Below are 15,035 nucleotides of genomic sequence, written 5' to 3' on the forward strand. Positions count from 1 at the left end.
TTATATCATTGTACAACCACAGTATTTAAATTAGGAGCTGTTGGCAAGGAGACCTGACCAGAGTTCATCTTATCATTTCTATACTGATGACATCACAGCTCTCAAGACATCCCACAGAGCTCACAGCCATTTGGAGCTCCACCTTCATCTCTATAGAGGCTTGGACATATATATAGTGAGGCATCAGAGTCATAGAGTAAACCTCTGCACACAGCCCTCCTATCAGACAGACAGCATGCACTCCCACGCGCACAACACTAAGATGGAAGCAGCGAAGAGCATTCCTGATGGGGAGAAGCTGTACAGGTACGAGGGGACCTTCTACTCCTCCATCTTGTGCCCTGCGGAGAACCTCACGGCCCTGAAGACCCTGGAGGTCAGACCTGACAATCTGCTACTGGCAGCATACCCTAAATGTGGTACGTAGTCCTTACCCTAACCCTAAGCCTAAATGTGGTACGTAGCCTTATAACCCTAACCCCAAATGTGGTATGTAGTCCTAACCCTAAATGTGGTACATAGCCTTATAACCCTAACCCTTAGTGTGATACGTAGCCCTATAACCCAAACCAAACCATAACCATAACTCTAAGGGCCGGTTTCACAAACAGGGCTTAGATTAAGCCAGGAGTAGGCCTTAATGGGCTGGTTTCACAGACAAGGCTTAAGCCTAGTCCTAGACTAAACAGACACGATACAAAGGTACTCACTTAACAAGTGGAATAAAGTTGAACTTAAGAAATAGTAATCACGAACTAGGGCAACGGGGTAAACAACTGGATATACAAAACCGACTGGCAGACAGGGTACTCACAAATGGACAGGGAGCATCTCCCACAAAGCCATGGGGAACACACAGGCTACATACACTCACCGGCCACATTATTAGGTACAGCTTGCTAGTACTGGGTTGGACCCTCTTTTGCCTTCAGAACTGCCTTAATTCTTTGTGGCATAAATTCAACAAGGTGCTGGAAACATTCCTCAGAGATTTTGGTCCATATTGACATGATAGCATCACGCAGTTGTTGCAGATTTGTCGGTTGCACATCCATGATGCGAATCTCCCGTTCCACCACATCCCAAAGGTGCTCTATTGGATTGAGATCTGGTGACGGTGGAGGCCATTGGAGTACAGTGAACTCATTGTCTTGTTCAAGAAACCAGTTTGAGATGATTTGAGCTTTGTGACATGGTGCGTTATCCTGCTGGAAGTAGCCATGGGTACACTGTGGTCATAAAGGGATGGACATGGTCAGCAACAACTCAGGTAGGCTGTGGCGTTTAGACGATGCTCAATTGGTACTAAGGGGCCCAAAGTGTGCCAAGAAAATATCCCCCACACCATTACACCACCACCACCAGCCTGAACCGTTGATACAAGGCAGGATGGATCCATGCTTTCATGTTGTTTACGCCAAATTCTGACCCTACCATCTGAATGTCGCAGCAGAAATCGAGACTCATCAGACCAGGCAACATTTTTCCAATCTTCTATTGTCCAATTTTGGTGAGCCTGTGCGAATTGTAGCCTCAGTTTCCTGTTCTTAGCTGACAAGAGTGGCACCCGGTGTGGTCTTCTGATGCTGTAGCCCATCTGCTTCAAGGTTCGATGTGTTGTGCATTCAGAGATGGTCTTCTGCATACCTTGGTTGTAACGAGTGGTTACTCGTTACTTGAGTTACTGTTGCCTTTCTATCATCTCAAACCAGTCTGGCCATTTTCCTCTGACCTCTGGCATCAACAAGGTATTTTCAACCAGAGAACTGCCGCTCACTAGATATTTTTCTCTTTTTCTGACCATTCTCTGTAAACCCTAGAGATGGTTGTGCATGAAAATCCCAGTAGATCAGCAATTTCTGAAATACTCAGACCATCCCGTCTGGCACCAACAACCATGTCATGTTCAAAGTCACCTAAATCACCTTTCCTCCCCATTCTGATGCTCGGTTTGAACTTCAGCAGGTCGTCTTGACCATGTCTACATGTCTAAATGCATTGAGTTGCTGCCATGTGATGATTAGATATTTGCGCTACCGAGCAGTTGAACAGGTGTACGTAATAAGGTGGCCAGTGAGTGTATAACAAACACAAGACAGAATACACAAGTGAAATGGATCCTAGTGATTGGGAGAGCACTGGCACCGGAGCGCCAGAGGAGGGCACCAGAGTCACCAGACAACAACCTCAGGCGTGACAGGCTTTAGCCTTCAGCGGAGGTATCCTGATGATTCTGCATGTTTATGTGTGTGTGTGTGTGTGTGTGTGTGTGTGTGTGTGTGTGTGTGTGTGTGTGTATGTGTGTGGGTGGGTATGTGTGCGTGTGTTCCAGGGTTCAACTGGACGATGGGTATGCTGCATAAAATCATGCCAGAAGCGTCTCCTCCTCAGATGCCTCCTCTCCTCGAGTACTTCTCACCGGACATGCAGAAGGTCTGGAGCTTTCAAGGAACAGATGAATGACATTCCTCCTCCCTCTCTCTGTGCTCTCGTTCATTCCCCCTCATGCATGTTAAAGCATTATTGGTGGCCAGCATGGCCTGACTAGAGGCCGTGTCCTCCATCTCTCACCAGCTCTTCTCCTGTCTTGTTTCTCTTCTGTGTTTGTGTTCCAGGCGTTGAAGGAGATGCCGTCTCCAAGGTTCCTGGGAACTCACGTGCACCCTGATCTTTTTTCTGCCTCCTTCATCAGGAGCAAAACTAAGGTCAGAGGTCATGATGGTGTTCATGGTTTTAATGGAGCTAGAGTATTTCTGACTGCAGCTAAAGTGTTCTAGAATATCTAACATTCTGACTACAGCTAGAGTGTTCGAGAATATCTATGATGTAGCGAGCGCTGATCAGAGGTTGACTGCAGCTGATTACAGCATTATCATCACTGTTATAACATTAATGGGTTTAGCGGCATGTGCCAGAACGCAGGGTTAGGTTTGGTTATTGATGATGGGTAATGGGTTATTACTGTATCAGTAACTACAGCACTACTTCAGCAGGACTTAATCAATCAATAACTAAGGCTTATCAGGACTTCATTAATCAATAACTAGCTAGCAAATGAGTGCATTAGCCTGCTAGAATTGTTTAGATTCTCGCTATCAGTTTAACTAGAAAATGACCAAAAAAATGACTTCTTAGCTAGTATGACATCCTTAGGGGTACTGTTATTACAGTGTTGGCTTGTCAGATATGTATTTTAGGTTTGAGATATTGACATTGCTGTTTTGTGGTAACTACGAGGAACATAATTTGAGGGAAGATAGATGCTTGCAATGCTTTTTGTTTTAAAAAGCCATCGTTTGGCATATGTATATGTTAGCCCTTTCTCAGCTGTGTGATTGTCAAAGATTAATCCATTCTTTGGAGCGCAGTTTTAGCCAATCAGATGACATATTTGTCCAAACCCATTTTATAAACTAACCTAAACACCTTGGAGGTCTTCAGGTGCTGATGCTGTGATGTCACAGTACTACACCTTGTGTTTCAGATGCTGGTGGTGTTCCGGAACCCGAAAGACACAGTTGTGTCCTTTTACCACTTCATGAAGACCAATCCTGTCCTGCCCACCCCCACTTCATGGGATGCATTCTTCAATGACTTCATGACAGGAGACGGTGAGAGAGACCAGGATGAACCAATACTGCTGCACACTCTTTAACCTAGTAATACTGGCTACACATCTAAATGCTCTGTAAGATAGTACTACTGGCTATGTGTGTTAATGTGTGTTGCAGTGCTGTGTGTGTGTGTGTGTTCATGTGTGTTGTGTTGCTGTGTGTGTGTGTGTGTGTGGTGCTGTGTGTAACTGTACTGTGTTGTGTTGCTGTAGTGCCATGGGGCTCCTACTTCGACCACGCTGTGGCCTGGAACAGACAGATGGACAACCCTGACGTCATGGTGGTCATCTACGAAGAGCAGAAGGAGGTGACACACAGCTTCAACACCTTCTGATGTTTCTACAGCATCAGCTTTGGCTTGATGTCTATATTGCTGTTATTTGATAATGGTGTAAGCCTTTTACCAGGCTTGTATTCAGTTCACTCACAACAATTCTACCGGAACGTCTCCAGCAACAACCAGAATACCTGTTGATGATGTCATCCCTCTCCTGTGGTCCCTATCTAGAACCTGGCTTCCGGGGTGAAGCAGATTGCCGAGTTCTTTGGGTTCTCGCTGACGGAAGAACAGGTCCAGAACATCGCTGGTCAGAGCACCTTCAACGCCATGAAGGAGAACGCCAAAAACACACACGGACAGCATGCCAACGTCTTCTTCAGGAAGGGTCAGTTCACACACACACACACACATTACATACAGTAACGATACAACAACTAAACATGTCATTCATATCTACCTGAGCAACATACTACAAACACCTCAACTATAATAATGGATGGATATCATTGTTGTCTATCGTTATAGCATGGTGCTGCTGTGTGATTGCCATACTACAGCCAGATGACCATGATATCATTGTCTCACTGTTGGTACTATTGATTGTATATTGTTGTCCCCCACCGATGAAATGGAAGAGGGGACTATGATTCGGTCTCTGTCTGTTCGTATGTCTCAAGCTTTTTCTCTGACACCACCTGGACAATCTTGATTAAACTTGGGTGAAAAAACAAAACAAAAATGTTATAACAAGATGGCGGCTACTTCAATGGAAAATGAGGATGTCTGCCACTACAGTTTATGAAATAAATATTTTTATGTGACAAACTGTTATACAGAAAGTCTGAGGAACCAAACGACGTTACACAGAGTGGGTAGATGAAGCTCGAAGGCGTATTTAATGATAGTAGTATGTAATGAACGGGGAATGGGGACTAGTGGAGAATCCAAAGACAGTAGTCGAGGTTCGGTCCAGGGGTCGGCAGGAGAGCGGGCAGGTAGACGGGTAGTCGGACAGGTAGATGGTCAGGAGGCAGGTCCAGTAATAGGTAAGGGGGCTAGGTCCGTGGAAGGGTTGACGAGGGGCAAACCAGGGAGGACGAGGTATCGTAGGATCACAGTAGGTTCTGGCACTGGAGCGGAGTTCAGGCAGGGTTCTTATAGGGTGGTGATTGCAGATGGTTTGCAGGTGTGCTGAGTGGAGACAGGGAACAGGTGCGCTGTTGACTTGGAGCTGGACGCTCCAGCGTTGATCGCCGGGGCCTCAAGGTGGCGCCAGAGGGATGGTTAGGAGGGGGAACCATAACACAAACACTCTCAATAATGACAAACACTCTCTACATCCCTGCAAGCAAGTTACTCTGTTACTAGCATAGAAATGCCCGTAAAGAAGTAAGGATATAACCTTGCGAATAATATTCTCGGAAATCAACGCAAAGCTGTAAGAAGCAAGACTGATGAACTGATCAAATAAGTACTACAGGTTCCGATGACTTTTCAGTCTGGCTACGAATGTGTAGCCGGTATGCTGCGCCTAGTGATGGTGGGATGCATTGTGTTCTGGTGCTGGTGTATAAAAGGAGGCAGAACTGGACGGTCTCAGGGTCTTTACTGGCTAATCAAAAAAACATGAAACAGATGATAATCAGTCAATGGTATGGCGTGGCATAGCAAGAGTACACAGCTGGCTCCCCTCTCGGTCAGATGTTACTAGAATCTCTATATGCATATTATATACAGAATAATTATAATAACAGACATTTCAAATAGATTCACAATATAGAGAATAATAAAAAGAATGTTTCAGAATAAAAAATGTACAAGAATAGAATGATTCAATATGACCCATATGAATGAAAGAGACCCTCAATTCAATATATAATACAAAACACAACAATAAATAAATAGTCCCTCAAAAGATTAGATTAAATGGATTAATATTCTCGTTATAATTGTATGGTACAGCATATAAAAGTGCATATTTACAAAGCTAGAATGGATGTGCGAGCTAGACTGGGCTCACACATCAAATGGCGCAAAAGAGGCTGCACTCGAACATCATACACCATAGCCAACAGATTATGAATGGGAATATATATTTAGAGATTGACACAAAACCATCTCCATACCTGGGTTAGACAACTGGCTCCCCTGATAAAAGAAATGACACAAGGCATGAAAATATAGCTTCCGCTAGCAAAGAGAAATATAGCAACAGTTATCCAGCTAACGTTAGCTTTCCCTCAGGATTTGAGTCACTATTTGTATGGACATCGGATCATTACAGAAATTACAGGGCAGGTATCGGTTATTCATTAGAGCTAGAACAGTTTTATGGATCACTGATTACAGTTTCCAACTTTTATCAATTTATATTAGGCGGAGCGGGACCTGATGCAGTTTACCTCTCGGTCAGATGTTACCAGACTCTGACGAGAACTGTGCGCTCACGCACTGTGACGACTGCTGTTACACTCACATGCACACACACATAAAGCCCAAAGCAAATACCAGGTGGAGATGTATAAAGAAAACAGGGAGTGATTTGGCGACATTCATACTGTTCATACCTGTTACATTTACATTTCAGTCATTTAGCAGACGCTTTTATTTAAAGCAACTTACAATAAGCACATTTGTCTAAGTAAGTGAATCAACTATACAAAAGTCATCGTCAGTAAAACCTTTGATAAGAACAAGTGCCATCGGCAGTCACAATGCTAGAGAAGGGAAGAAACAGAAAAGCCCTCCCTGTGCACAACAGGGACACAGCTCTGTAAAAGAGACAACCAGTGTCTTAGTAAACGTCTTACTTCATTCACAGGCTTCATTCCATCACTCTCCTTTTATAGACGGGCGCTACATCATTCATGGGGGACAACATGTTTACTGTACACTTGTTTGTTGATACTCTTTTATTTTACTCCTATCCTCGTATTTCACTGCACTGCTCGTCAAAAGCATTTCATTGGACTGTTTACTGCTGTATGCTGTGCGTATGATAAATAACGGTACTGCTTTGATCCTGGCCGGTGCTTTTCTCTGTCTGTCTCTAGGGGAGGTGGGAGACTGGAAGAACCACCTGACTGAGGAGCAAAGTGTTCAGATGGACCAGGCCTTCCAGAAGCACCTGGCTGGAACCAAACTAGGAGACATGCTCAAGTATGACGTTTACTGCAAATGGTGATCTGGGTGTTACTGAGCTAACAAGCTGCTAACACTGCAGACAAACCTGACTGTGTTAAAACATTAGGGTTAGGGTTATAGCATTTTTATAGTGACCGACAGATTCTCATAACGGGGTTCGGCAAACTCACAAACTTCAGAACATGTGGCTATGTGGCGGCAGATTTTGTCGTGGAATTATACGTTTATATAATTATAATATTATACTTATAATTAAAAAATAAAATGCTAAAGCTGAGAGCTGATTCAGAGACTTTTATTACAAGTAACAAAAGCCGAGGTGGTTCGTGAAGCATCCCCCGTTTGTCCCTCAGCACACCATGTTTATACAATTCAAATGTAGGTTCCATCCCTCATATGCAAATCATGTACACTTCCTGGCTGTTCACCACCAATATCATTCACCCGGTTCCTATACCTTATCACGCCTTGGTTTCCCCTTGTTACACAGAAGGTCTGAGGAACCAAACGACGACACACCGAGAGAGGGTAGATGAAGCCCAAAGGCGTATTTAATAATAAAGGGGAAAAGGGGTAGGAGAGGGATGGATTATCCAATAGAGAGTAGTCACGGGTCGGTCCAGGGTTCGGCAGGCAGACGGGTAGTCAGACGAGCAGGGGTTCGGCAGGCAGGCGGGTAGTCAGACGAGCGGGGGTCGGGCGGGCAGGCAGGCAGGTAGTCAGACGAGCAGGGGTCGGGCGGGCAGGCAGGCGGATAGTCGACACAGGAATGGGTTAGGTCCGTGGAAGGTAGACGAGGGTTCGTGGGACACAGTACGTTCTAGCACTGGAGTGGAGTTCAGTAGTGATGGCAGTTTGACACTGAAGCTTCGATACGTGCTTCAAACACTGACCAACAATTTTATCGAAGCACTGCTTCGAAGCTTGCTTTGGTGCGAAAAAAATCACGTGACATATGACGTCCGAAGCAGCAACTGCTTCGTTGCCTGAATGAATCACCTGACTGGTTCGCGGTCCAATCAGGTGATTCACTGGCACCGCCTCGTCTCGATTCTGACAGGTGAAAGGTTGCGACAGTTTTGAATTTGAGTGCCTCAACACTTTATAACCGCTCTAAACAATGCACAATTTGTGGATTGTCGTAGTAGGTGCGTTGTTGCTGTTGAGTTGTTGGTATTGCGTTTGTATTCTCTGAGTGTTCTTCTTGTAATCTTTGAGTGTTCCCCATCCCACATAATCACCCCCTGCCATAGTTACACAAACACACCCAACCTATGCCATATTTTCCCCAGCACTCTCTCCTCAATAACACAATACACACATTCATCAATCTTTATTTGTAAATAGAACATGATATTCAGTCTTAGTGTGTGTGTGCATCAAAGAATTTCATCAAAGCAAAGATGCTGTAGCGAACGGCGTGGTAGAGCAGCTTGCCTTAAGCGGGTATCGAACTCGCAATCTTTCGCTTACAAACCGGCCGCGCTAGCCACAACACCAAGAGCGGTAACTCCCTTGGCGGAATTGCTAACGGGCCTTTCACAGGGTCGTTACAATACTTTAAATCCAAGGGTGATCAAAGCAAAGATGCTTCAGAACAAAAGATCTTTTCTACAAAAGTAAAGTAGTTTCTCCAACACTGCTCATTGAGGTGTGTGTGTTCGTGCGTGCGTGCGTGCGTGCGTGTAATTAAAAGCCTCCTGTCCACCAACTAGCCTGCCTAATTTGACTGCAGCCTTGCACTTCGCCAGGAGAGGTCACTGTAACTGAAGCTTCGAGTAATGAACCCATTTTCGAAACAATTGGCACAAGTGGTTCAGTGCTTCACAAAAGCTTCATTTGCCCATCACGAGAGTTCAGGCAGGGTTCTTGTAGGGAGGTGATTGCTGAAGGTTCGCAGGTGTGCTGAGTGGAGACAGGGAACAGGTGCGCTGTCGACTGGGAGGTGGACGCTCCAGCGATGATCGCCGGGGCCTCAAGGTGGTGCCAGTGGGCCGGTCAGGGAGAGGGACCGTAACACCCCTCCCATTTCACGTCTGTGTGTCCGGTAAAAGGCAAGGCTCATCAGTGAGGAAAAGGGCGCTGGTGAGCCAAACAGTTTTTTCTGCTAATCCCTCTCGTTGTTTCACTCCAGCTCGGCGAATTACTCCATCCCAGACTCTCAGTCATCCTGTGTTTGTGGACTCCGGAGCAGATGAGAGTTTTATTGATTGGAAATTAGCCAAAAGACTTGGTCTTGACGTTGTTCCCCTGCCCAAGCCATTAGAGACCAACGCTCTAGACCAGGAGTGCCCAACCAGTCGATCGCGGTCTACTGGTAGACCGCGGACTGATCCCAAGTCGATCGCGAGGGGTGTAGGAAAAAATGAAAAAAAAAAAGTTTTTTTTATGTGTAACTGTATGTTTTGTTTTGTTGTAGTTATGCGTTGTTGGATATGTTTTGTTTTGTGGGTGTGTGTGTGTTATATTTTGTATTAAATGTACACTACAGCCTATCATGAGTCCTTGCCTGCGCACCCTATCAGTCTCTTAAACACGTCCACAAAAAAAGTATTTAAAAAAAAAAGAAGAAAAAAGTAGGTCACGTTTAACCTACTGTAGCGCGTGACATGCATGATAGTAAGTTGACAGCTGTCAACAGTAGCTAGCAGCTAGCGATCAGAGCGGTTACGTGTCTGAGGTAAAACGAGCCAAGATCTACCATTTTCACCCTGAATGGGAGGAAGATTATTTTTTTGTTTATTCTCACAGCTAGCAGCACGGCAGTCAATCTTCACCAAACCGAAGACCCAGGGTAAGGCCGCAACTATTGCTTCCTATCGCGTCAGTCACGTCCTTGCTAAACACAAGAAGCCATTCAAAGACGGCGATATTGTGAAGGAAGCCTTTCTCGAGGCAGCGGATCGCCTTTTTGCCGACTTTAAAAATAAAACAGAGATCGTGAAGGCCATTAAAGTGCAACTCTCCCGCAATACGACTACAAGGCGATGTGAGGGAATGGCTGTGGACGTGGAGGAGCAACTGAGGAAGGATAATGTTAGAAATTATTTTTATAAAAACAGTTGCATTATAATGCTCAGTAGCAGACGAGTAAATAAAGCTATTCAGTTCTTTATTTAGGGTGATTAAATGTACTAATTGTATTTGATATTCCATATGCAAATCAATTGAATTAATATGTTTTTTAATCACCTGAAATGTACTAATGTGATGGCCTGTTGATAAATGAGAGATGAATCAAGCATTAGTTCCATGGTACTTGGATTAATACATGAAGAGGTAAGGGTCAGGTCATCAAGATAGATGCTGCAACACACACATAACTTAAGAATGATGTAATGGAAAATATTAGGCTAGGAAAGGACAAATCAGAGTAGGTGTATGTTTTCTTCAACAGGTCAACTCGTCCCCCAGAGGGAACGGACCGGCAATATCTCTACCTGGAACGGATCGTGTGTCGGGGGCTGGGACCAGCCTAAAACACCAACGAGAGGAGAGCCAAGTCTAAACCGCGGCTCCTCCCCAACCAAATAGCCAATCATAATCATTCTGTTTACTGTAAAATGCTTTGTTTGACATATTGAATGTATCCATTTTTGGAAGGTTGGTTACAGATTAACAGCTTGCTGACTGTGATTTTCTTCGCCAAAAGTGGTCCTTGTACAAGCCTAGAATTCTGACATATAAATAAATAGCTAAAAGTAAGAAGTAGTTTGTCTTCTCCTTCAAATAAAGAACACGTTTTCTCACAATATTGACGCGTGTGAGTGCTTTTCCCTCCAATTTGACGAGTCGATTGATATGGTGGATGTGGCACAGTTGTGTGTTTTCATCAGGATGGTTTTTGAAGACATGAGCGCCAAGGAAGAGCTACTCACCATTTTGCCATTAAAAGGACACACCAGAGGTGAGGATATGTTTAATGCTTTCATGGGATTTGTTAGCGAGACAAAACTGCCGCTCTTCAAGCTGATCTCCATCACAACTGATGGGGCGCCTGCTATGATGGGCCGCACCAGTGGGTTCATTGCACTGTGCAAAGAAAGTGAATCTTTCCCAGATATCCTGAATTATCATTGTATAATTCACCAGCAAGCGCTGTGTGGAAAGATTTCAAATATGAAAGAAGTGATGGATATTGCAATGAAGATTGTGTGTTCAGTTCGGGCCAGGAGTCTGCAGAGAAGGCTTTTCCGTGCTCACTTGGAGGAGAATGATGCTGAGCACACAGACCTGCTGCTTCACACGGATGTTAGGTGGTTAAGCAGAGGTAAATTTTTGGCCAGATTTACGGAGCTGTTGCCTGAAATCAAGGACTTCCTGAAGCTTTCAAATCATGTGGATTACCATACAAAGCTAGAGGACCACCAGTGGCTTTTAGATTTATCTTTCCTCACTGATCTCACTGGCGAGCTCAATGAATTGAATTTAGAGCTGCAGGGTAAGGATAAAGATGTAGTCAACATGATGAGTTCAGTGAACACGTTTAAAAGCAAGCTACAGCTGATGTCAAGCAGGCTGCAGCGTGGTAACCTGCGCAACTTCCCTCACATGCAAGCAGAACTACAACGTCAAGGTAAAGGTGTGACACAGCTTGACAGTGCACGTTATGAGGAGCATGTTCAGAGCATCTCGTCAGAGTTTGAGAGGCGTTTTACTGACTTTGCATCCATCGAGCCTGTAGCCAGCTATATGTGTTATCCATTTGGTGCAAGTATTGATGTTGGTGACATTGCCGACAAAGTCAAATCACTTTTCGACTTGGAAAGCTCCGCTCTTGAGGATGAGATTTTGACATTGCAAAATGACATTGAGATCAAAGTGTTCTGGAAACTACTGGTGGAGGAGAAGTATCCCAATCTCAGAAGATGTGCCTTGAATCTGAAAGCTCTTTTTGGATCAACTTATTTGTGCGAGTCTGCTTTCTCGCACATGAAAATCATCAAGTCCAAGTCCAGATCAACAATGACTGATGACCACCTTGCAGCCTGCCTACGCCTTGCAACCAGCTCCTACACTCCTGACTACGAGAAGCTAGCCTCCTCCTCCCAGTGCCAGGTCTCCCACTAAGGTAGGAAGTGATTTCCTTTTTTCAAACTCAGAGTGTTACGTTCCCACTCCTACATGTGCGTCTATCCTTGTTGTGTTTTGTGTTTCCTTCTGTTTTTCCCTTACCCTGTCACTCTACATTCAGGTGTCTGTCAGCAATTGGCCATTCGTCCCCATCACTCATCACTGTTCCTGACCAATCAGAGGGCTGTCTGTATCCTTTAAAAGCTCCGCTGGACTTCCCCACGGGAGTCAACCCATTTTCACCGTAGTCTTGTGTTTGCTGTCGACTCACTGTTGCCTGGTTGATCGAAACCTCCGACGTACTTTGTTACGTCCCCACATTTGTTTCCTGCAGTATACGGTTATGGCATTTAGAATGCGCAATGCACCTGCTACGTTCCAGCGCCTGGTAAATATTGTATTGGCCAGTGTTTCGAATTGTACCGCTTACCTGGATGATCTAGTTTTCTACTCTGCCACCTGGTCTGAACATCTGAGTTCTTTGAGAACTGTGTTTGAGCGTTTGGCTAAGGGGTCATTGACCTTGAACCTCGCCAAGTGTGAGTTTGGGAAAGCTACGGTCACATATCTTGGTAAACAGGTGGGGCGCGGTAAAGTCCGTACACTTACTGCCAAGGTCTCCGCTATAACATTTTTTCTTCCACCCACCACCCGACGTGAATTGCGTAGGTTTCTAGGCATGGCTGGGTATTACCGCAGTTTCTGTCGAAATTTTTCCAGTGTTGCTGCACCTCTGACCAGTTTACTCAGCCCGTCTGTATCTTTTTGTTGGTCAGCTGAGTGTCAGAGTGCGTTTGACGCCTTAAAAGCGCTGCTTTGTAGTTCTCCTGTTCTAACTGCTCCTGATTTCCGTAAACCATTTAAATTAGAGGTGGATGCAAGTATGGTTGGTGCTGTCTTGCTGCAGGAAGATGCAGATGGTATTGATCACCCCGTCTGCTACTTTTCACGCAAATTTAATGAATGTCAGTCTCGGTACTCCACCATTGAACAGGAGACTCTTGCTTTATTGCTCGCCCTACAATGTTTTGATGTTTGTTGGTTCTAGCATTCTCCCTATCGTGGTATATACAGACCACAATCCTTTAGTTTTTTTAGACAGGATGTACAACCACAACCACCGCCTCATGCGGTGGGCATTGATGGTACAAAGTTATAATTTAGCATAGCCCTGATAGTATAGCTTACTATTGCACTAGTTTAGGACATCACTTTTGTTTATGATTTCTTTGCTTTGGCACCGCTCGTAGTTCCCTTTTCTCCTTGGCGTGTGTCTTGTGTTGTGTTTTCCCTGAGGAAATAAATGTTGAAAATAGTTGAATTGTGGTTTGTGGTTGTTTAATTCCTACAATAAGTCTGATGTACTACCTTTTTGTTGCGACTCCTCTACCGCCCCTAGACGTAGACGAGTTTTCATCTGGAGTCGTAACACAGATCTACCTGTTTTGTATCTGGTTTATTTTTCTGTTTGGTTCATATTAAGGTCAGTTATGGCTATTGTTCATCATGCAGATTGGCGTGCGTGTGAGAGAGAGAGCGGGTTTGTGCTACAGCACACTATGCAAACTGGCAACTGTGTGAGGAATTTGTCTGTGTGTGTTTGAGAGAGGGAGGGTTTGTGATGTCTAGTGGTTGTGTGACAACAAGAAAAAGTGTTGTGAGGTTAGTTACTGCAGGCTGGAAACGATGTGTGTGGGTTTGCGATGTTGACACTGGACTAGTAGATCTCGGGAGGTTGGCAACTTGAAAAGTAGATCTTGGGTCAAAAAAGGTTGGGCACTCCTGCTCTAGACTCTAGATGGTTGCCAATTGTGCAGTCACTCACGGCACTAAACCAATTCAACTAATCATCGCCAGTAACCACACAGAGTTCCTAAGCTTCAATCTTTTCAACTCTCCTTTACAGCCTCTCATCCTGGGCTATCCCTGGCTCTCCAAGCATAACCCCCACATAAACTGGTCCACTGAGTGCATATATAAACATATTATTATTCGGGAGGATGTTGTTTGGAAGTTCAAACTGAATTTCACCGCGATGTCCAGAGGTGGACCATAGAGACCATTAAACCATAGAGAGGTCTTGAATGTCCACCGCCGAAAATTGTGGATTTAGATAGCATCAGTCAAAATGGCCCCACAGCAAAAACATAGCTGGTATTCAGCTCTTGCTAGTTACACTAGACCTAGATTAGATTGCATGGTGGCATCATATCTAGTTAGTATATTTGTAAAACACAGAGCTAGCTAGCTCATGACGTAAAACACTTTCTAGCTAGCAAAATAGCTCAACCTAATTTTTCGTGAGCAATAGTGATTTTAGCTATCTTCCATATGGCTGTTTTAATCATTGAAATGGCATTTGTAGGACTAAAGGCAACTTGAGGTATTGAATTTACTGGTGTTATTTTGACAACATTTGCGCAATTCAGCTGATAAAACAAAACTGGTTGCTAAGGGACTTAATGGCCGCCATGAACTCCCTGTAAATTCAGTCTTAAGTTAAAGTTTTATTTTTAACTCCATGTAAAACCAATGGGACTATTTGCAGTTAAAAAAAGTTAAAAAGTTGAAAAAGTATAATAGATATCAGAAAGCTTTCTACAGGGTTTATATTTATATTATTTATATTTATGTACGAACAGCAGCGTTCCAAAAATCGCATCTTTTGGTCACCATAGATCTGTTCAAATGTGCACTTTTAAGTGGTAATATTTAAAAAAGTATAATGAGTATGAAAAAGTTGCAGACAAGCAGCTCCAGTTAGAAAATTAAGTATGTGTTTTACTAATAGGTATGAAGAAAAACAATAGTTGGACTTACTGAAGCAAGCCCAGTAATTATTCTTAATTAATACTGAGCACACCATATTTGTGATTTAAGCCTTGAATGTTACCTAATAGTGTAAATTTGACAAGAACTACGGC

The 15,035-nt window shown here is 44.1% G+C and overlaps 1 protein-coding gene across 1 annotated transcript; it reads left to right on the top strand.

The window, feature by feature from the left end:
* Positions 1-262: 262 nt before the first annotated feature.
* On the top strand, positions 263-7,078 carry LOC310820246 (sulfotransferase 6B1-like; the record flags this gene model as incomplete). The annotated part of the gene is made up of 7 exons (XM_083691828.1): positions 263-419; positions 2,333-2,433; positions 2,616-2,705; positions 3,485-3,611; positions 3,827-3,921; positions 4,123-4,279; positions 6,948-7,078. 7 exons carry the CDS (start codon positions 263-265, stop codon positions 7,076-7,078), a joined length of 858 nt encoding a protein of 285 aa, XP_083547954.1.
* Positions 7,079-15,035: the final 7,957 nt, after the last annotated feature.

This window comes from Argentina silus (assembly GCF_951799395.1).
Source record: "Argentina silus genome assembly, chromosome: 20".
Lineage (NCBI taxonomy): Eukaryota > Metazoa > Chordata > Actinopteri > Argentiniformes > Argentinidae > Argentina > Argentina silus.